Source organism: Trachurus japonicus, chromosome 17 (assembly GCF_045865225.1).
Source record: "Trachurus japonicus isolate A0001 chromosome 17, Traja_1.0".
Taxonomy (NCBI): domain Eukaryota; kingdom Metazoa; phylum Chordata; class Actinopteri; order Carangiformes; family Carangidae; genus Trachurus; species Trachurus japonicus.
Window position 1 is genome coordinate 26,794,422 of NC_140923.1, and position 17,035 is coordinate 26,811,456.

Below are 17,035 nucleotides of genomic sequence, written 5' to 3' on the forward strand. Positions count from 1 at the left end.
TCAACTCAGCCCTGATGCACAACGCTCAACAAAACTTGCATCCACTCAGGCTGTACACATTTTACTCATCGTGATGCACTTGCTCGCCCTCTTGCTATCTCACTTGGAAAAAAACAGGGGAAGAAAAGCTCAGTGTGTTGCAGCAGGCGCTCATTCATCCACCAGCTCACTCAGCAGAGAGAGAGAGAGAGAGAGAGAGAGGGAGGGGGGATAACAGCTCACATGGAACATTTATCCACATTGTTTCTTCTTCTACAACAGCTTCTGTAAGGTCCAAACCAGTAGAGCACGGGGATTTGGACCAGTCCACCTTTTTTGCATTCAACCTCTGGACATATCTCTGACCGCACGGGCATCCTCAGAATGAGCAGCGTCCGTGTGTCCGTGCCTCCTCCTCCGCTGCTGCCGCTGCAACTTGTCACCGAGGAGCGCGTGGATGCGCGGGGTGCCGGAGCATCGTCTCCCGAAATAAAGTTGAGCGAGAGCGGACATTAAGTTGGAGCAGCGCCCGAAAAGAAAACGACTGCACGAAACCGCGAGTTAATTAATTTTGTCGGATCGCCGAACAGGAGGAGAGGATTCATTCGCAGCTCTCGCAAGTTCACTTATTCTGGAGAGCGCATCGTTTGGTCCCTACTGCACAATCAGGTGAGTGTCTTTTTGAGTATTCACAAAGATTTTAATCACGCACTTTGGGCGCTTAACTCTGCGCACTAGCCTACTTTTTTTTTTTTTTTTTTTCCTCCTACCCTTGGATTGTGTGACACTCTGACACTATCTATGCTCCTCTGTCCTCCTCCCAGTCCGGAGAGAAATGAGGTGTCGCTGGGTGAAGCATGAGCTGTCAGAGAATCAGTCATAAGCGGCTGTCTCTGCTATGGGAGGGGGCGGCTCTCAGCCTGTGGCTCTGCTGCTGTTGCTGCTGGACCTCCAGGGCCGCTGGAGCCGCAGCCGCCGCCGGACAAGGCGACAGCGCCCTCGGCTCCCTGGGCTGGCTGCTGTCGGATAAGGGGCCCTTCCACCAGTCACTAGAGTTCACAGAGGCTGCGGAGAGATACCAGCAGGGCTTCAGCACCAGATATAAGATCTACAGGTGAGACAGCCGTGCGTTATGGGCGCGTGCCGTGCCGTGCTGCATTCACTGAAGGTGTTATTTTGTCCCAAGAAGATGTATTTCTTTCATTAAGGTTCAGGTTTGGGCTGCGGGGTGCATACTTTGATATCATTCAAACATACCACTGGATAATTTCACTGATGAGCACTCTGAGCCGGAGAGGAACTAATCAGTGAAAGCAGCTGCTGTAGTGTTTGGAATGAAAAGCTGCTCACTCTCAGGATTGCCCTCACAGGTAGCGCACCTGCACCGAATTAGTCACAAGCTGATGAGCAAAATCTGAAGAGCCACTGTAGCACTGCGAAACCTCTCCCACTCTGCACCTGAAAACTGATCCGCCACCCAAATATCATCAAACATTCATGCCCCTCCACGGCTTTTTGTTTCAGGGTATCTGGCATTTGATAATTCTGTTGCTGCTGAACGACCCCTGCAGCTCCATTTAATCCCATGACAGTGTGTGGACAGCTACATCCTGTCAGGGACTTTGTGCAGCGTCCCCGAGCTGCACATTTTAGCTGCTGCTGTCTGTTTCTAAATATAAGTCTCAAGGAAGCTTAATGCTTGCAATGTTTTCCTAAATTGTTGCAACAGCAAGGTGTAGCTGCTATACAGCCAGTCAGTCAACACACTTCTTGTCAATACACATGCAATAAGGTGGATATTACATATATGTTTGCTTAGGTTTTTGTCAAAAATCAATATCTGGTGATATTTAGTTGCTGTCCCTGGAGAAGAAGAGGAAGAAGAAGCATTGATAAATCACACAAGACTTGGTTTATCAATGCCTCAGGCCCCAGACTATGCTTCTTTTTCTGGGGTGGAAACTGCTGAGTGTTTTCCAAAGTGAAAAAATACTTTGTGTTTGCATCTATAAATCAATCGGGTCCATTATCTCCTTCCAGGGAGCTTTTACTTTGTGGTGTTTATCTCCAAGTGACACATGCGTTTTTTTTCAATGGGCCTCACTGCATAAATGTCCACTGACTCCAGGCGTCCTCTTTTTCCCTAACCCTGTTCCATAATTAGTGAAAATCAATGAAAGTGACAAAGAGGTGAACAGCTTGGAATGTCGAAGGCAGTCGCCATCTGCAGCCTTTTGGCTTGCTGACATTTCCCCACTGGGGGGGTCTTTTACCCTGAAGCAGCGACCTGTAAACTGCCTGCACACTTCTCTGACCAAAAGGCCTTTGAATTCTGAGGACAACTCCAAAATGAGACTCGGGCAGCCAAGGTTTAAATATCACAAACAAAAAGCTGCTGATCACAGAGAGTCGGTTATTGGTCTATTATTTAACCTCGAAGAGATAATATCAGGAAAAGCATAAACTGTTGAAACACCAGAGGCATTTATTCTTAGAAATATGTCATAACTATATTTTACAGTCTCCACAGAATTGAAGCTGCTCCATATTTTTCTATGTGCTGTGAAATCGCCTGAGGGACCTAAACTGCTACTCTAACCTCTGTTACACCGCCATGAGCATCACATGCCTATCAATCGTGCAGCAGTATGTGATTAAGCTGTCCATTTGCTCTTCGCAGATGCTGCTTTTATAGTCTTCTTTCGCCTCCAAGGAGCTGTTTTGATCACCATTGATTGCTTACAGTGCATACAGTAAGCCATTGTGTTGAGATATCAGCAAACATTCCTCTGTTTGCCTATGTGTGCATGCTGATGGAATAGCTGTAAGCTAAACCCTGGGCTGGATCTGCCATGCCCATCTGTCCACCAGTGACTGACACTCAGCCTGTCCCCTCGTTATCATGATTGGCCGTAATGACACACTCCACACTGTCCCGGTTCTCCAATTATTTTTCTGCCGATCGCTTCTCTCATGGCAGTGATTTGATTGCCTCCCAGAAGGAGAGGGAAGTACACAGAGCAGCAGGCTGCACTGTAGGAGAGGTACACATAAGCTGATGCTGTGGAGGGAGGGAGGGTGAGTCGAGTTGAGTGAGACTTGTGTCCAAAGGGCACAAGATAACAAATGATGGCAGCAGATGATGTGGGACTTTATTTTGGCTTCTGCACCTCTCTGTGGCTGTGCGTTGCTTTGCAATAAGTTCTGTTTTACCCACGCAGGAGTTATTTAAAGCTGTGACGAGCTTGCTCAGACAACTGTAAGCAACACGGAGGATTCAAACCTGGGGTTCCTGTCCCGCAGGGGGAACCTGTGAAATTTCCAGAGGACACATGGAGAGATTGCAGAGTAGCTAAGATGATTTGAAAAAAAAAGGACGGATTGTGATTTGATTAAAAATGTCTGAATAAAAGTCCACATATTCTTTGTTGGAGGAAAAAGAAAACATCAATTTGACATAAAATGTGTTTGATTTGTATCATTAGTATCTAATTTACCAGTTAAACACTGAAATACAACTAACCTTATTTAAAGAGAGCAGTTCTTTTGGAGGGGAAAAACAGTTTTACATCTTGGAGAATTTTTACTTGTTTTAATTCGTTTGTTTTTTGGTTTTAGTGTTAGATGAGAAGATTGATACCACACACATCTGGAGGCCAACTGTGAAGGTACAGCCAGAAGCCTGTTAGTCTGTACATTAGGATTGTAAAGCAGGGAGATACAGCAGCCAGTTACAACAAAATCCATCAACCAGCACCTCTGAAGCTCTTTCATTAATGTAGGCTATCTTTTTCAAGAAGTGAACACTACTGTCAGCTAAGCAGCTGCTGGCTTCAACCTCATATTTACCTTACAGACATGAGAGCGTCATCACTCATGTAACAAGAAAGCAAATGCTTGTTTTCCAATATGTCGAACCTCCTCTGACTCAGAACTGCATCTCTATTTTCTCCATTTTCTTTCCAACAAATGGAACAGAAACAAAAACAAAATTACGGTTTCATTTTCCAATATGAAAGTCTAAATTCAGTTTCAAAGCCTCTCTGTTATCACTGTAGAGAGAAAGAGATTAAATCTAAACACAGGCAGTTCCATCACAACTATGTCATGTATGCAAATATGTTACCACATATTATCTACAATATACAGTTACCATGGTCTTAAATCCAGAGTACTGCATTAAGACATAAAGGGTGAGAATTCCCAACAGAGTTGGGAATGAAAATCTTGTATAATGTGCAAAAAACAAACCACAAGCTCACCGACTTGGCTTGTGCTCCTTATAATAGAAGAAACTACAACTATAGGCAGTTAATAAAGAGGCTTTCTTCTCTCTTTCTGTATTATAAGAGCTCTCCAGGGGATACAACTTCACAGCTGTGTGGTCACTACACTGTATAGTATACAGTATGCATCTTAAAATATTTAACACACATGCACCTCCTCCTCCTGCGCTCTCACCACAGCTCGTTAAACAGCAGCCCGGGGCCCTACACACAGCTAAAGGCCTCAGTCAAGTGAGCAAAATGTCTCTGTGAATGTGTGTGTGTTGCTGTGTTGCCAGGGAGTTTGGTCGATGGAAGGTCAACAGCCTGGCAGTAGAGAAGAGGGAGGGTTTTGGTGGCAGCGGCGGTTTGGCTCTGCCCCTCGACCCCGACTTCATACACACCATTCGCCAACTGGGGAGGCGGCCAACCCTCAAGACGATTACAGAGAGTCTGATCAAGAAATATGGCACCCACCTCCTCCTCTCTGCTACACTGGGAGGTAGAGTAGAGCACACCAAGCTTCAAAGCAAGCCTCATTCACAAAGCTTCTAATGTGATGTTTTTTTTTCTTCCAGCATGTGGGGCACTGGTTTTACCGTCTGTTGCTTTCTAAACAACAAAGCATGTAATAATTTTTTCTGGATCAGTGTCTTTTAGTGCACAAAAAATGAATTGGAAAAGGTTGAAAAACATAGATTTGATATTTTTGTGTGGCTGTCAAAACAGCATGGTTCCCTAAACAGGGCTTCATTACTGTTACACAACACCATAATTTATACACAATTGTTAATATTTTGTCTTGTTAATAAATCATGGCAAAGAGTATTTTGTAGAAAGATGTGAAAGCATGGGTCTGAAAACGTTCTGTTGTGAGAAAATAAGACAGATTTGAAGAAGCCGTGTCAGTGGGATATTTTTCTTAAAAAAAAAAAAGTTTTCAGTCTGGATTGTTTTAATGTTTGGCTAGCTTTTATCTTGTTCCAACAAACACAGTAACTAGCCAGTAATCAGCTGTAAACATACATTTTGGCTCGTAGACAACGTCCACATTAATATGTTTTGTCCACACTGCTCTGGAGTGCTGAGCATCTAAAACAGAGGCTGGAAGTGTTTTAGTTTCTCAGTTGCATCATAATCTGGATACAGGCAAAAAACATGGAAACTATATCGCAGACACCTACAGTCACTCCCTGATTGGCTCTCATCATCAGCCTCCAAAACTACTTAAGAAAGCAACGTGACTATTGAATAACTGTGCAGATGTTACTGATATTGTTGTTTCTGCTAGCAGCTGCTGTGGCAATAAATTCTCCAACTGCCTTCGCTGTTTCCACTCCATGTACGCTTACCTTACCAGTTGTACAGTGGAGATTGCTTCTGATACCAAATGAAAGCAGTCATCTAGAGATTATTTTTGTTTTAAAATGAAAACGCATTAGTGTGGACCTCTAAAGACAAAAAAACTTCATAGTTGCACTATTTCATACCAATTTTAACATCCTCCCAGACACACTCTACTCTGAGATCAGACCTGACAAACCACAACACAACACAGAAGTTTTTAAGAACTGGACACAACTCCTTTATCCCAGTACAACTCCTCATCTCTTGATGTTATAAGATGTTGTTGGTAGAAATGGATGTCCTTGTTTTGAACATGTACAGCCTGTCCTTTAAGTTTACCTGACACCGACCTCCAGCAGCCATTAGAATAAGGACTGTAACACTAAAGACAACTGTTTTCTTAAAACTCATGTCTATCAATCGTTTTTGTTACCATGGTGCCATCACTAAACACTGACGTATTTCAACTAGGGAGGTCTGAAGGAGTTTGTTATGGCATGGTTTAGTTGGCTGCTTTCACATTATTCATTCAATATATATAATTGTTAGAAAGGTCTGCATGGGCAGTTTATTCTCGTCCCTGCAAATCGGTGTGTTGACCTTAGATTTACTTTGTTTTTGATTTTTTGCAAACATAGTTCAGATGATTAAAATGATTAATGGTACTTGATCAGTGATCTTGAAGACACTCAAGAGGAGTTCAGCAGATTCAGAGACCTTGTCTGTGCTTTTTCCTCCAATCATCCAAACCATCAGTTTCCCCAGAGCACTGAAGTAACCACTGTGCTTTTCTATCTGACCTGAAAAGATATTAATGAAAGGTGATTAGTGCTGCTCTGTCAGAGCTAATGAAGCTCTCGTTCCCTCTGCCCGACTGTTACCAGGGGAAGAGTCTTTGACGATATTCGTGGACAAGAGGAAGCTCAGCCAGGAGTCCTCGCCCTCGGGGGCCGAGGCCAGCCGTAACAGCAACAGGAACTCAAACACCACGGGGGCAGTGACCCTGGAAGTCCTACACCAGCTGGCCGCTTCCTACTTCACCGACAGAGAGAGCACACTACGCAAGCTGCACCACCTCCAGATCGCATCCACCGCCATACGGGTATGTGCAAGTCGAAAAGCTTTAAATACAGCAGCAGTCTGTTGGGAGATTAAACTCCACACAGTTACTGCCTGGGGGCAGCAGAGACGTTCCCCAGCAGCGTGTTGGTGTGTCAGCCTCCAGCATTTACACATGGGAACGGCAAAATATAAAGCACTGAGTTTAGACCGTCTTGGCTGGGGATTCAGATGTGGTTTCTGAATATGTATAAATGACCTGTTCAGTCTCCAGGGACAGAAAATAATTCTAGTCAATCAATCAATCAATAAATAAATAATACACACATCATGTGAGAAACACATGGTGAAAATACTGGATTGACTTTACCTAGTGCCAGTGGGCTGTGTTGGTGCCATATTGACCCAATGATAATTAGCGTTACCAACACGCCTTCACGTATTAAAATATATGCAAAAATTATGTATTAATTTTTTTTACTATGAGACTGGGATCAGTGGTGGAAAAAAGTATTCAGATCATTAGCAGAAGCAGTATGATGATAGTGAAAAAGTCTTATATCAAAATGTTACTTATTGGAAGTAAATGTTAAACAAGTGTTAGATAGGTTTTTATTTGTCATTCTTATGCATCACATAAAAACGGAATTATGTTTCACACATCCACCGTTCGAGATCAAGATCAGTGCATTAATTTAGCTGTAAGCATTAAGTGTTGGCTACAATCTTATTTTTTGCTGGATTCCTGTGACATCACTGCTAGGTGTGGGTGAACAGTAACTTCAACCAGAGAGCTCAATGAAATACCGTTGGTCAGAAGTACAGTATAAGGATCTATATTGATCTATATTGATAATTCTTTAAGACAAAGCATATTGGTCAACTCCAACTGAACTCTTAAATGCAGACAAATCCAAAGAGGTTGAGTCTAATCTTCCCGAGATCTCAACCGCTCAAGGGGTTGAAATTAAAATGATCACGGCATCTAATTATTTTGGTACTATTATTGATCACTGCACTTATCATTAAAATCACACACAGAAAAGCTTGTCTCCAGGTTGAAACTTAAAGCAGAAGTAAGCAATATTTTTGTGTTAATATAAGTCTTAAATAGTTATATCTTCCGACAGCAATCACTTACATAGAGTGTTTGGACCAAAACACGGGTCTCTCAGTCACTCTGCTCTGCTCTGAGCCGAGGAGAAAACTTTTCTTGTATCCTACAATTTTTATCCAATGAGGAGAGAGAACGGCATGAAGGGCTGTGTGTGCAGCCAAGGGATGCGCGTGAATGTGGTGACGTAGGGACGAGGACCAATAGATCCATGACGAGGGCGGGGGCTGCTAACTCCGTCGGCTGGCAAGAAGTTATGGTGCGTTCAGGGCAGCCCGTAACTTCTGTTAGTCGTACCAGTTCGATCTGGTGCGAGTTCACGGGTCGGAAGTTACGAGTGGCAGTTATAGTGCACTTTCACAGGCAACAGGTCGGAGAAACGCGAGTTGCGGGTTGCCTGGAACGCTACAAAGTCGTAAGTTGTGACTTGAAGCTGTAACTTACGGTTTCAAAAGCCTGCCTGGAACGCAGCATTAGCCAAAACGACCGGATCGCTTACTTCTGCTTTAAATCAAGTGTAACTTTTTTAGGAAGAGATACTGTATAAGATGGGGACAAATGATTGTGGCGACTTCATCACCTTTATTCCATGAATGTGATTTGTGTTGCATGAATACCACCTATCTCTGTGCTCTAAGCTTTAAACCTGGCTCTGGAAATCTTGTACACCACTACATCCTGTGTGCTGAAATCATTTTAGTGTTGCATAGAGGATTTTTGTTTCTGACAGTTGTATCTGTCTGTTGTATTGTTTGTGTTTATTTTTGCTATTTATTTTATTAAAATAGATTTTAATCCCAATTAGTATTACTGTAATACTACTACTGATGATAATAGTTGAACTTTAATGTTTAAATACATTGTTTAGGTAGCTTTTTACACTGCTGGGTAGTTAAATCTGTAACAATGCATCATATTTTACAAACAGATACAGACTATATGGAAAATCTCGATCTAAAAGAATAACCAGTAACAGTTTCTCTAAATTAAAAAATAGTGCATATTTACCAGGGCATACTCAAAAGTTGAAGATTTTTAGAGCAAAGTTTTACTTCACAACAATCTGGTCACTCAGTTGGAAGATAACGTGTGAACAAATACTTAAGCACCAGCTCGGGGAATGTACTTCATAATTTATTTAGTGAGGTGGGATTAAGAACAAATGCTTATTTAGAGATTTGGCCCAACAACAAGAGATTCACCTGCAGGGCTGCAGTGAGACTGTCGCATCTGTCGCTCCTGTTTTTCTCTCTTCAACATGAAGTTTATTGTCACAGTTAACTCATGTGTGCAGAAGTAATGACACTCTGTATCAGACTCTGTTAAATGGATTTAATTTTTTTCTTTTAATGGCAAAATGGTCAGACATGTCACCCATTACAGACTAATTAACGGGTTTTAAGCAGCAGGAACACTATACTACAAGATAAAGGGTTTGTAAGCCTTCATCTCCCCAGCAGCAAGCTTTAAAGAGCAGAGTGAGGAAGCAGACCGGAGCAGCAGTTGTGCGTCCTGTAGTATAAAACACCAATCATCCATTTTATCATCTGAAGTGGCTATTAGAGCGTACGCATTAATCAGCCCGAGGGGCAAACGTAGATTCTAAAGTGAGTAGCCACTGATGAAGACAAGTGCCCCCCCGAACTGAAAACGTGTTCCTCTGGTTATGCATCAGCTTGATGGATTAAAGATATCATTCCATTAATTTCCAGCCAGGCTGACTTCCATTCATTTGCCATTTTGCAGCATGTGTGGAGTTCAGGCAGATTGAGGATCAGAACGAGAGAAAGAGGGAGGGAAAGGGAGATGGATACTGCATTTTATGAGCGATGTAAAAGCACCACCTGCGTTACGTGGCCATTCATTAAAATCACATGTGGTGCTGGGGATTCAGTGAGAAATAGGAAGGACCCTGAGCATAAATTTATGCTAATACACAGCAAGTTATGTGGTTCTGTGTTTCCGTGTGTCAGAATTTCTAGCTTTGACATCCAGATTAATTACATTTAGAAATTATGTGAGCAGAGAAGTGAGTCAGTTGAAAGTTGTTATTTTTTTCAGTTGGAGGGAAGTTGATTTCTTCTCTGAGATCAGAACAAATTATTCTGTCTGAAGAAAAGAAAACTTTCTAATTGAAGACCTTTTCAGCGTTACTTCACAGTGACTCACTGCATTCAAAATTTATTAGAGGCATAAATGCTTTTGTTGAGGCTGTTTATGTTCTTTTGTGTCGTTTTAACAAGAAAAATGCATAATACATGAGTCAACACACACAGGGCACGTCAAAGTGACATGATTGATGACTATATCCACTGACTAAACTAAGAATATCTGCTGTCTGGTCTCTATGTTTAATGTGGGGAAACATCCCAACTCAATAGGAGACACAAGGAGTGCAACTGAGTCATAAGCAGTCTGTTGCACAATGGCATCACTAAAAAAAGACACAGGCGAGGAATTCATACCGAGCTCAATTGTCTCCATGTCCGTGCAGGTGACGGAAACCAGAACTGGGCCGCTCGGATGCAGCAACTACGACAACCTGGACACGGTCAGCTCGGTGCTGGTTCACAGTCCAGAGAACAAGGTCCAACTACAAGGTAAGATCTGCTCACTGAGTCGTTTGTCATTCGTGCTCTGATGCTGCTGCAGAGTTTGACAAGGATATCTTTTTATGTTTTGTTTGTCGGTCTCGATCTTTTGTAAAGCACAGACACAGTCGCTGTCTTACAGAGGTGACGCTTGATACCGATCAGTCAGGAGACAGTCAGGGGATGGTTGGCTTTCTTGAACTAACGTGTTGTTTTTACAGTTATGTACCAATGAAACAAGCTATTGTGGTTTGTTAGTGAGCTTTAAACATAGCCAGGCCACATATTGAGTTAACTGGCCGCTGTAGCCTTCAACCAAACACATACGTATCAGGGTGATATTGATTTTTATCACCTAACTCTAACGAAGGTAACAACTGAGCCTGAGTCCCAAAATGTCAGGCTATAAATGCTTTAAAGGATACATCTGTCGATATGTTTTCTTATAGTTATTGATAGAAAACCTCAGAGAGAGACTGAAACCATGTTCTCCACCTTGATCTTGGGATTCAGCCCAATTTGGAGTGGCCTCCACAGTTACCTTCCTGCGGTTGCGAGAAAAACAAGTAGAAGTGAAATGGGTGAGATCACCAGAACAAGATTATTAATGAAGATAGATAAAGTTTCAATGTCAGACACAATAAAAAGATGATCTTTATAGGATACCGTTATTGAAGCTAAACACAGACATTTACGGCTGAAAGCTATTAAATGGACAGACTAAACTGAAAATCTCAAATGTTTATCATACAGTAGGCTACACAAGGGCAAAATCAATGAGTAGTTAATAACAATAAATGAGTAACAGCAGCGATTCAAGGATGACAGCCTCTGTGGGCCGTTTCATAACGGTCAATGCCAGTGACCAATGTTAGCAACATTAGCATTTAAACAAAAGTAGCATGCGGACAAAAGAAAAGAGTAAATGGGCTTATGTTAATCTTGTATATTATATTGATTTTACAGTATGACTGAACGCAAACTCAGCTGAGCCTCAGGATCCATATCATTGGTGGTATAATAGCATGAGGATATGTTAGATTGTAGGCATCCATACATCCATTAAAACGACTGGAGAAGGTGTCCACTTGATCCATACTGCTGTTGCAAAACACATTAACTCTCATTTTCAGACGCCTTCTCAGCTCCACCCACAAAACACATCATAGCTGTTTCTGAAAAAACACCTGGAGCAGCTTGTTTTTACTACTCATGATTAAATTACAAAAAGTGTCTCTTGAGCCTGACCTGATCCTGGTCCCCACACCTTCACAGGGCTGCAGGTCATCCTACCTGGCTATTTACGGAGCCGCTTCGTCGAGGCGGCTCTCAGCTACATAGGCTGTAAATCTGAAGGCCAGTTTGTGTGCAAGAACGGTGACTGCTGGTGCGAGTGCAGCGTGGACTTCCCACAGTGCAACTGTCCTCTGTCTGACCTGGAGGCTCTGGAAAACAACCTGCTGCACATCATAGACTCTTGGAGGCTGGCCAACCAGGAGTTTGAGGAATCCGGTGAGTCAGGGATATTTACTGTGACCCTCCAAAGTGGGAAATGTCAGTGTGAATGGTGCCGTCTAAAAACCCAGAAGTGGAACATTGGCTTTGAAAATCTCCCTCAGAATTCAGGCTTTCAGGACACAGTTGATTTGAAACCACAAAAGAATAAATTTAGATTTGGATTTAAGAGCCAATGTGACCAAAACACATGTCTTGTTTTGCTCCAAATCAATTCTTGGCTGTCAAGTACTGGCAGCTGCCAGACACTGAATCAAGAGACCTGTCAGTCATGTGTCACATCAAATGATGGTTGTGGTGCTCTCAAGGTGCTGAGGGACACAGTGGATGAAAATACAGAGACCTTTTAAAGACATCCGTCTGTTCCACCAGCATGCTGTGAAGAATCTCCAAACAAAACCCATAATTTAAGGCATTTAAAAAATATCCTAATTAGCTATTTTACCAAGTATAAGGCGAGACGAGCAACAGCACTCATGTGTCTGCACAGTACATATCAAACCAACGATTAGTCATATACAAACTCCAAAGGGTAAAAATAGTCCGACACAAACCCCACTATCCCACAACAGCTGCAGCTTCACTTTTACCGTGCAGACTCGGTGTGGTACCAGTGTCCTCATCTGACACTGGTGCTGGAAGTAAAAAAAAAAGAAGAAATATTTTCCTTTCCCCAAAAAATACCTGTAGTAAGTCAGTAATTCAAAGTTAACTAATGTCAACGGTTTAAAGCTCCCAAATGAAAAAGGTACAAATCAAAAAAGTAAACCAACATACAAAAATACATGACAAAATGTTTCAATGAAGGATATTAACTAGTGATGATCAAATTGCTACATTATTGTTGTTTTGTTCCACTAACCACTCCGGCTAAAGCACCAGTCTGGAGCTCTCTCATTGATTGTCTGACATTGACTGAGAGGCCTGATATATAAATGCACACTGTATCTTCCGCTTTCAGAGCCCCTGTAGTAATGTCCCTCAGCTCCACGCACTGCAAAAAGCCAACTAAACAAATAAATGAACCACCAATTACACGAAGCCTGGCCTGTGCCCAAGAGCCAGTAATGTATCCACATTAATTTTGAGACAGCGCTCTAATTACCATAAATACACTATACATACTTTGTTTCTGCTAGCTCTTGACGCACGCATTCGCAGCCAATTTGTTAGATTGTTCTGTGGCGTATGAGGAGGAAGAACCAGCAGAGGAGACAAGACCAAGGTCATCCACTACTGTCTTATTATAGGACCTTGGATGTACTGATGGAGAGTAAACTCACCTTTGACACACAGCCCTGTCGTTGTGTTTCAGATCCCACATTTAAAAGCGTATGTGTAAACACAGTGAGACAGCGTTATCGCTGTCACACGCACAAATAATTGGTGCTTCAGTGTGAAAGAAGTTTCCCCACGTGCATCATAAAAATGCCAAAGAAACTTATCGGAAACATGCTTTTTTTTTTGTTTGACTTAAGTGATTTCTGTTACCATGGCAACTGACCTTACTTTCACAATGCCGAAAGCGTGAGTATAGGCCTACCTATTTCGCTTTCAGTGTCACTCATGTCTAATTAAAGACTAGTTGCTTTGAAGGTGAGCGGCGCTGTATGCTGACAACAGGTGGTGGTTTACATGTTTCCTTTTCATGGGAGCAAAATATGAAAGCGATTTGTTGTCTGACACGCTGATGAGATCAGCAATCCTCCCTCCTAGAGAAGAAAATCAAAATAACAAAAACATGCTTTTCAGGCGTGCTGCAGCTGTTACTTCTCCTCTTGAGCTATTTGCTTTTCTGGGACAAACAATGAGGAGGAGTGTTTTTTCTTTCTTTTCTTTTTTTTAAATACTGTTACCCTGTGGCTCATAACCAGAGGCAGAGTTTACTTATTCATGTTCTTCTTCCTACCAGAGGAGTTCCAAAGCTTTGTTGGGAAACTGCCAACCCATTACGCTGTAAACACATCTGTCGTGGAGCACTTGTGGAGGACAGATGCCAGCCTGCTCCAGCGCTACAGGCACCTGGAGACCAGTAGCAACCAGCTTTTCGCCAAAGCTCGCCGCACCGCTAACAAGCTCTTCAGTCTGAGCAAGAGGTGCCGGAAACAGCCCAAAATAGTCCTGCAGCGGCCGAGGTAAGACAGGAGCAAGTGGGAGGAATATTTGCACTGCAGCCTGTTAACCCAAGGTGCCCCCCCCCCCTAAAAAAAACTTCTAATTATGAAAATGATTTATGCGGCAGGCGCGGGGAGAAAGCAGCGGAGTGAGACGGTACTTATTAGAAGGCACTTGAGGAGAAGTAGTTGTGGTGCGAGGTGAAAAGTGCTGACAGGAGCAGACCTGCTTGTCTGTTGCAGCGGGGTGGGCGCAGACAGACGGGATCATGTTTGGTCAAACAGACACATTCTCTACCGTCTGCAGCTTTAAACTGCATCACTATCAACCCCACGTCCTCAAACACCTCGACTAATCATTCATTTGTTTGAACAGAATCGCATCCAGCTGCTGTGGACAGTGCAATACTCTGCTTATGTCTCTCTGCATTTTCCTTTTTCCTTTATTTTTACTGTTATGGCTGCTGTTTCAGCAGCACTCCCTCCTCAATGCTCTATTTCAGCAGCCTATCACAGACCTCTGTGGTCATAATTTCACTCAGATTTATGCCTCTCTCATGAACGCTCTATGTTGATAGCTATTTCTGGCAGGGAAATTAACTAAATGACACAATCCATCAGCGAGCTAGTCAGACTGCAGGCACTGCCTCCTCAGTCTACAATCCAATTACACTTCTTTATCACACCTCCTCTGCTTGTAAAAAAAAAATAAATTCTGTTGTGGCTTACGGTTACAATGTGATTCAATTTGCTAAAGTTGTGTCTCTGTGAAACAGAATTTGTATTTTGTTTTATTCATTCGCTTATTTCTGTGTTGTGTTCACATTGTAATTATGTTTTACTGCGCTGCATCCATAAACTAGTGTAAACCTGAGAAGATAATACGTATGAGATCCTAAGAGCATTATGATGGGTGTGGGTATGATGTATGATAATGATCTATGTGTGGGTCTGTGCGTGCCATCACCTCCTATCTGCAACACAAGACGGGGAATTCAACAGATTAAAATATTCATTTTGATCTGATTTTGCCTGTGCAGCTCCAGCTGAGCCAGAGTTTGGTTCAAATTGTTTTTGTCGCACATCAAAACAACAGATATTTTTTTGTGGAAAGTATTAATCCTGTTGGGCAAAACATGTCCCTCACCGCATAATCACAAAAACATGAAAACGAGTCAAAGTGACAAATATAAATTCCTCTGATAGCAGATACAACAGTGTAGAAAGTTTAAAGTCCTTAACACTGCTGTGGTCTCTCCTTCAGGCCTCTGCACTTCTGGTTGAACTACGCCCTCTCCATTTTATACTGCAGTGAGAACAACCAGGTTGGAGTTTACAGCGACGAGAGCCGCAGCTGCTCCTGCCCCTACAGCCATCCGCCCTGTCAAGGACTCATTCCCTGCTCGGTGGGCGACGGTCCCCGCTGCGGCTCCTGCTCCACGGAAAACCGCACGCGATGCTCCAGCTGCAACTCCGGCTTCACCCTTACCCAGGGAGCCTGCCGGCCCGCCGTGCCCGACCCCACGGACCCCTACCTGGGCCTGGAGAGCGACCGAGACCTGCAGGACCTGGAGCTGCGCTACCTGCTCCAGCGGCGAGACCCGCGCATCTCTCTGCACGCCGTGTTCGTGAGCAATGACGTGCGCGTCAACACGTGGTTCGACCCGTCCTGGAGGAAACGGATGCTGCTCACGCTCAAGAGCAACCGGGTGAAGTCCAACCGCGTTCATATGCTCCTTGGACTCGCCCTCCAGTTTTGCCTGACCAGAAACAGCACTCTGGAGCCAGCCCTGTCTCTGTTTGTGAATCCCTTTGGGGGCAGCCACTCAGAGAGCTGGACCATGCCTATAGGCCAGCATGGATACCCCGACTGGGAGCGGACCAAGCTGGATATCCCTTTGGACTGTTATAATTGGACGTTGACTCTTGGAAACAGATGGAAGAGCTTTTTCGAGACGGTTCATTTCTACCTGAGGAGTCGTATTAGGGACTCTGTTGGAATGACAGGAGGGAGCAAAAACACGACGGTGTACTATGAGCCTCTGGAGGAGGCAGAGCCGTCCAACAACATCGGCTACATGAAAGTGAACAGCATGCAGCTATTCGGATACAGCGTGCACTTTGACCCAGAGGCAATCCAGGACCTGATTCTGCAAATAGACTACCCGTACACTCAGGGATCACAGGATTCAGCCCTGCTGCAGCTGGTGGAGCTGCGCTACAGGGTAAACCGGCTCTCGCCTCCAGGGGCCCCACATGTCGATCTGTTCGCCTGTCTGCTCCGCCACAGACTCAAACTGTCCAGCGCAGATGTGACCAGGATACTCACTGCCCTGCAAGCTTTCAGTGCCAGACAACCAAACTACGTGGAGTACGAGGCAAATAAACTGTGTAGTTAATGGCCACTATTTGATGTTTTGTACTATTTCCTTGCCACAGACAGGCCTGTATCCTTTGTCAGCTGGATCCATTTGTGTCAAGTGTGTGGTTTGTTGTTCAAGGCTTTGTTGTACAAACACTATGTGCAATTAAATTTGATGTTTTTGTAATTTCAGTGTAGTTTTATGGATCAAAGATAAAATTTGTTTTCAAATCAGAGCAATTTCTCCATAACATTAAATATTCATACCCGGATAAGCAATAATCAAGACAAAGTTTAAAGAGAAAACATCCTCAGTAATTATTCATAAGGAGCGTAACACTGTGTGGGCATGGTTGTAGTATGCAAACTGATCGAGAAAACTCACTGTCAAGGCCTTCTGTATTTTTATCACGTTACATTTTAATTATGCACACACACACACATTCACAGAAGTCTGAAAACGTCCTCATTGCCTTCCTGGTTCATCTTAGACTTTCAGCATCCATCTCACTGGAGACTCGTAGTGGTGTGTGCTGTGTTGTTTTTGCCCATCTGGAGCCTCAGAACACAAGGTCTCCATTCTCCATTGAGGGAACAGCCTTGGCACAGATTACTAAGTATATACTGAGAGAAGGGAGGGTTGGGAGCAGCCGTCCTCTGTTCCTCCGCCGTCCCCGTCCGCCATTCAC

General features: G+C 43.5%; 1 protein-coding gene across 2 annotated transcripts; it reads left to right on the top strand.

Annotated features, from left to right (window-relative positions):
- Nucleotides 1–225: 225 nt before the first annotated feature.
- Nucleotides 226–16,533, top strand: LOC146970796 (BMP/retinoic acid-inducible neural-specific protein 3-like). Of its 2 annotated transcripts, XM_085804541.1 has the most exons (8): nt 226–648; nt 804–1,093; nt 4,544–4,746; nt 6,476–6,693; nt 10,259–10,364; nt 11,631–11,867; nt 13,783–14,005; nt 15,249–16,533. In XM_085804541.1, the coding sequence occupies exons 2-8, from the start codon at nt 837–839 to the stop codon at nt 16,381–16,383; spliced, it is 2,379 nt and encodes a 792-aa protein (XP_085660667.1). In that variant the 5' UTR covers nt 226–648; nt 804–836; the 3' UTR covers nt 16,384–16,533. The 2 variants fall into 2 exon arrangements, with proteins under 2 accessions (XP_085660667.1, XP_085660666.1); XM_085804540.1 differs by lacking the exon at nt 226–648 and having other exon boundaries at nt 765–1,093.
- Nucleotides 16,534–17,035: the final 502 nt, after the last annotated feature.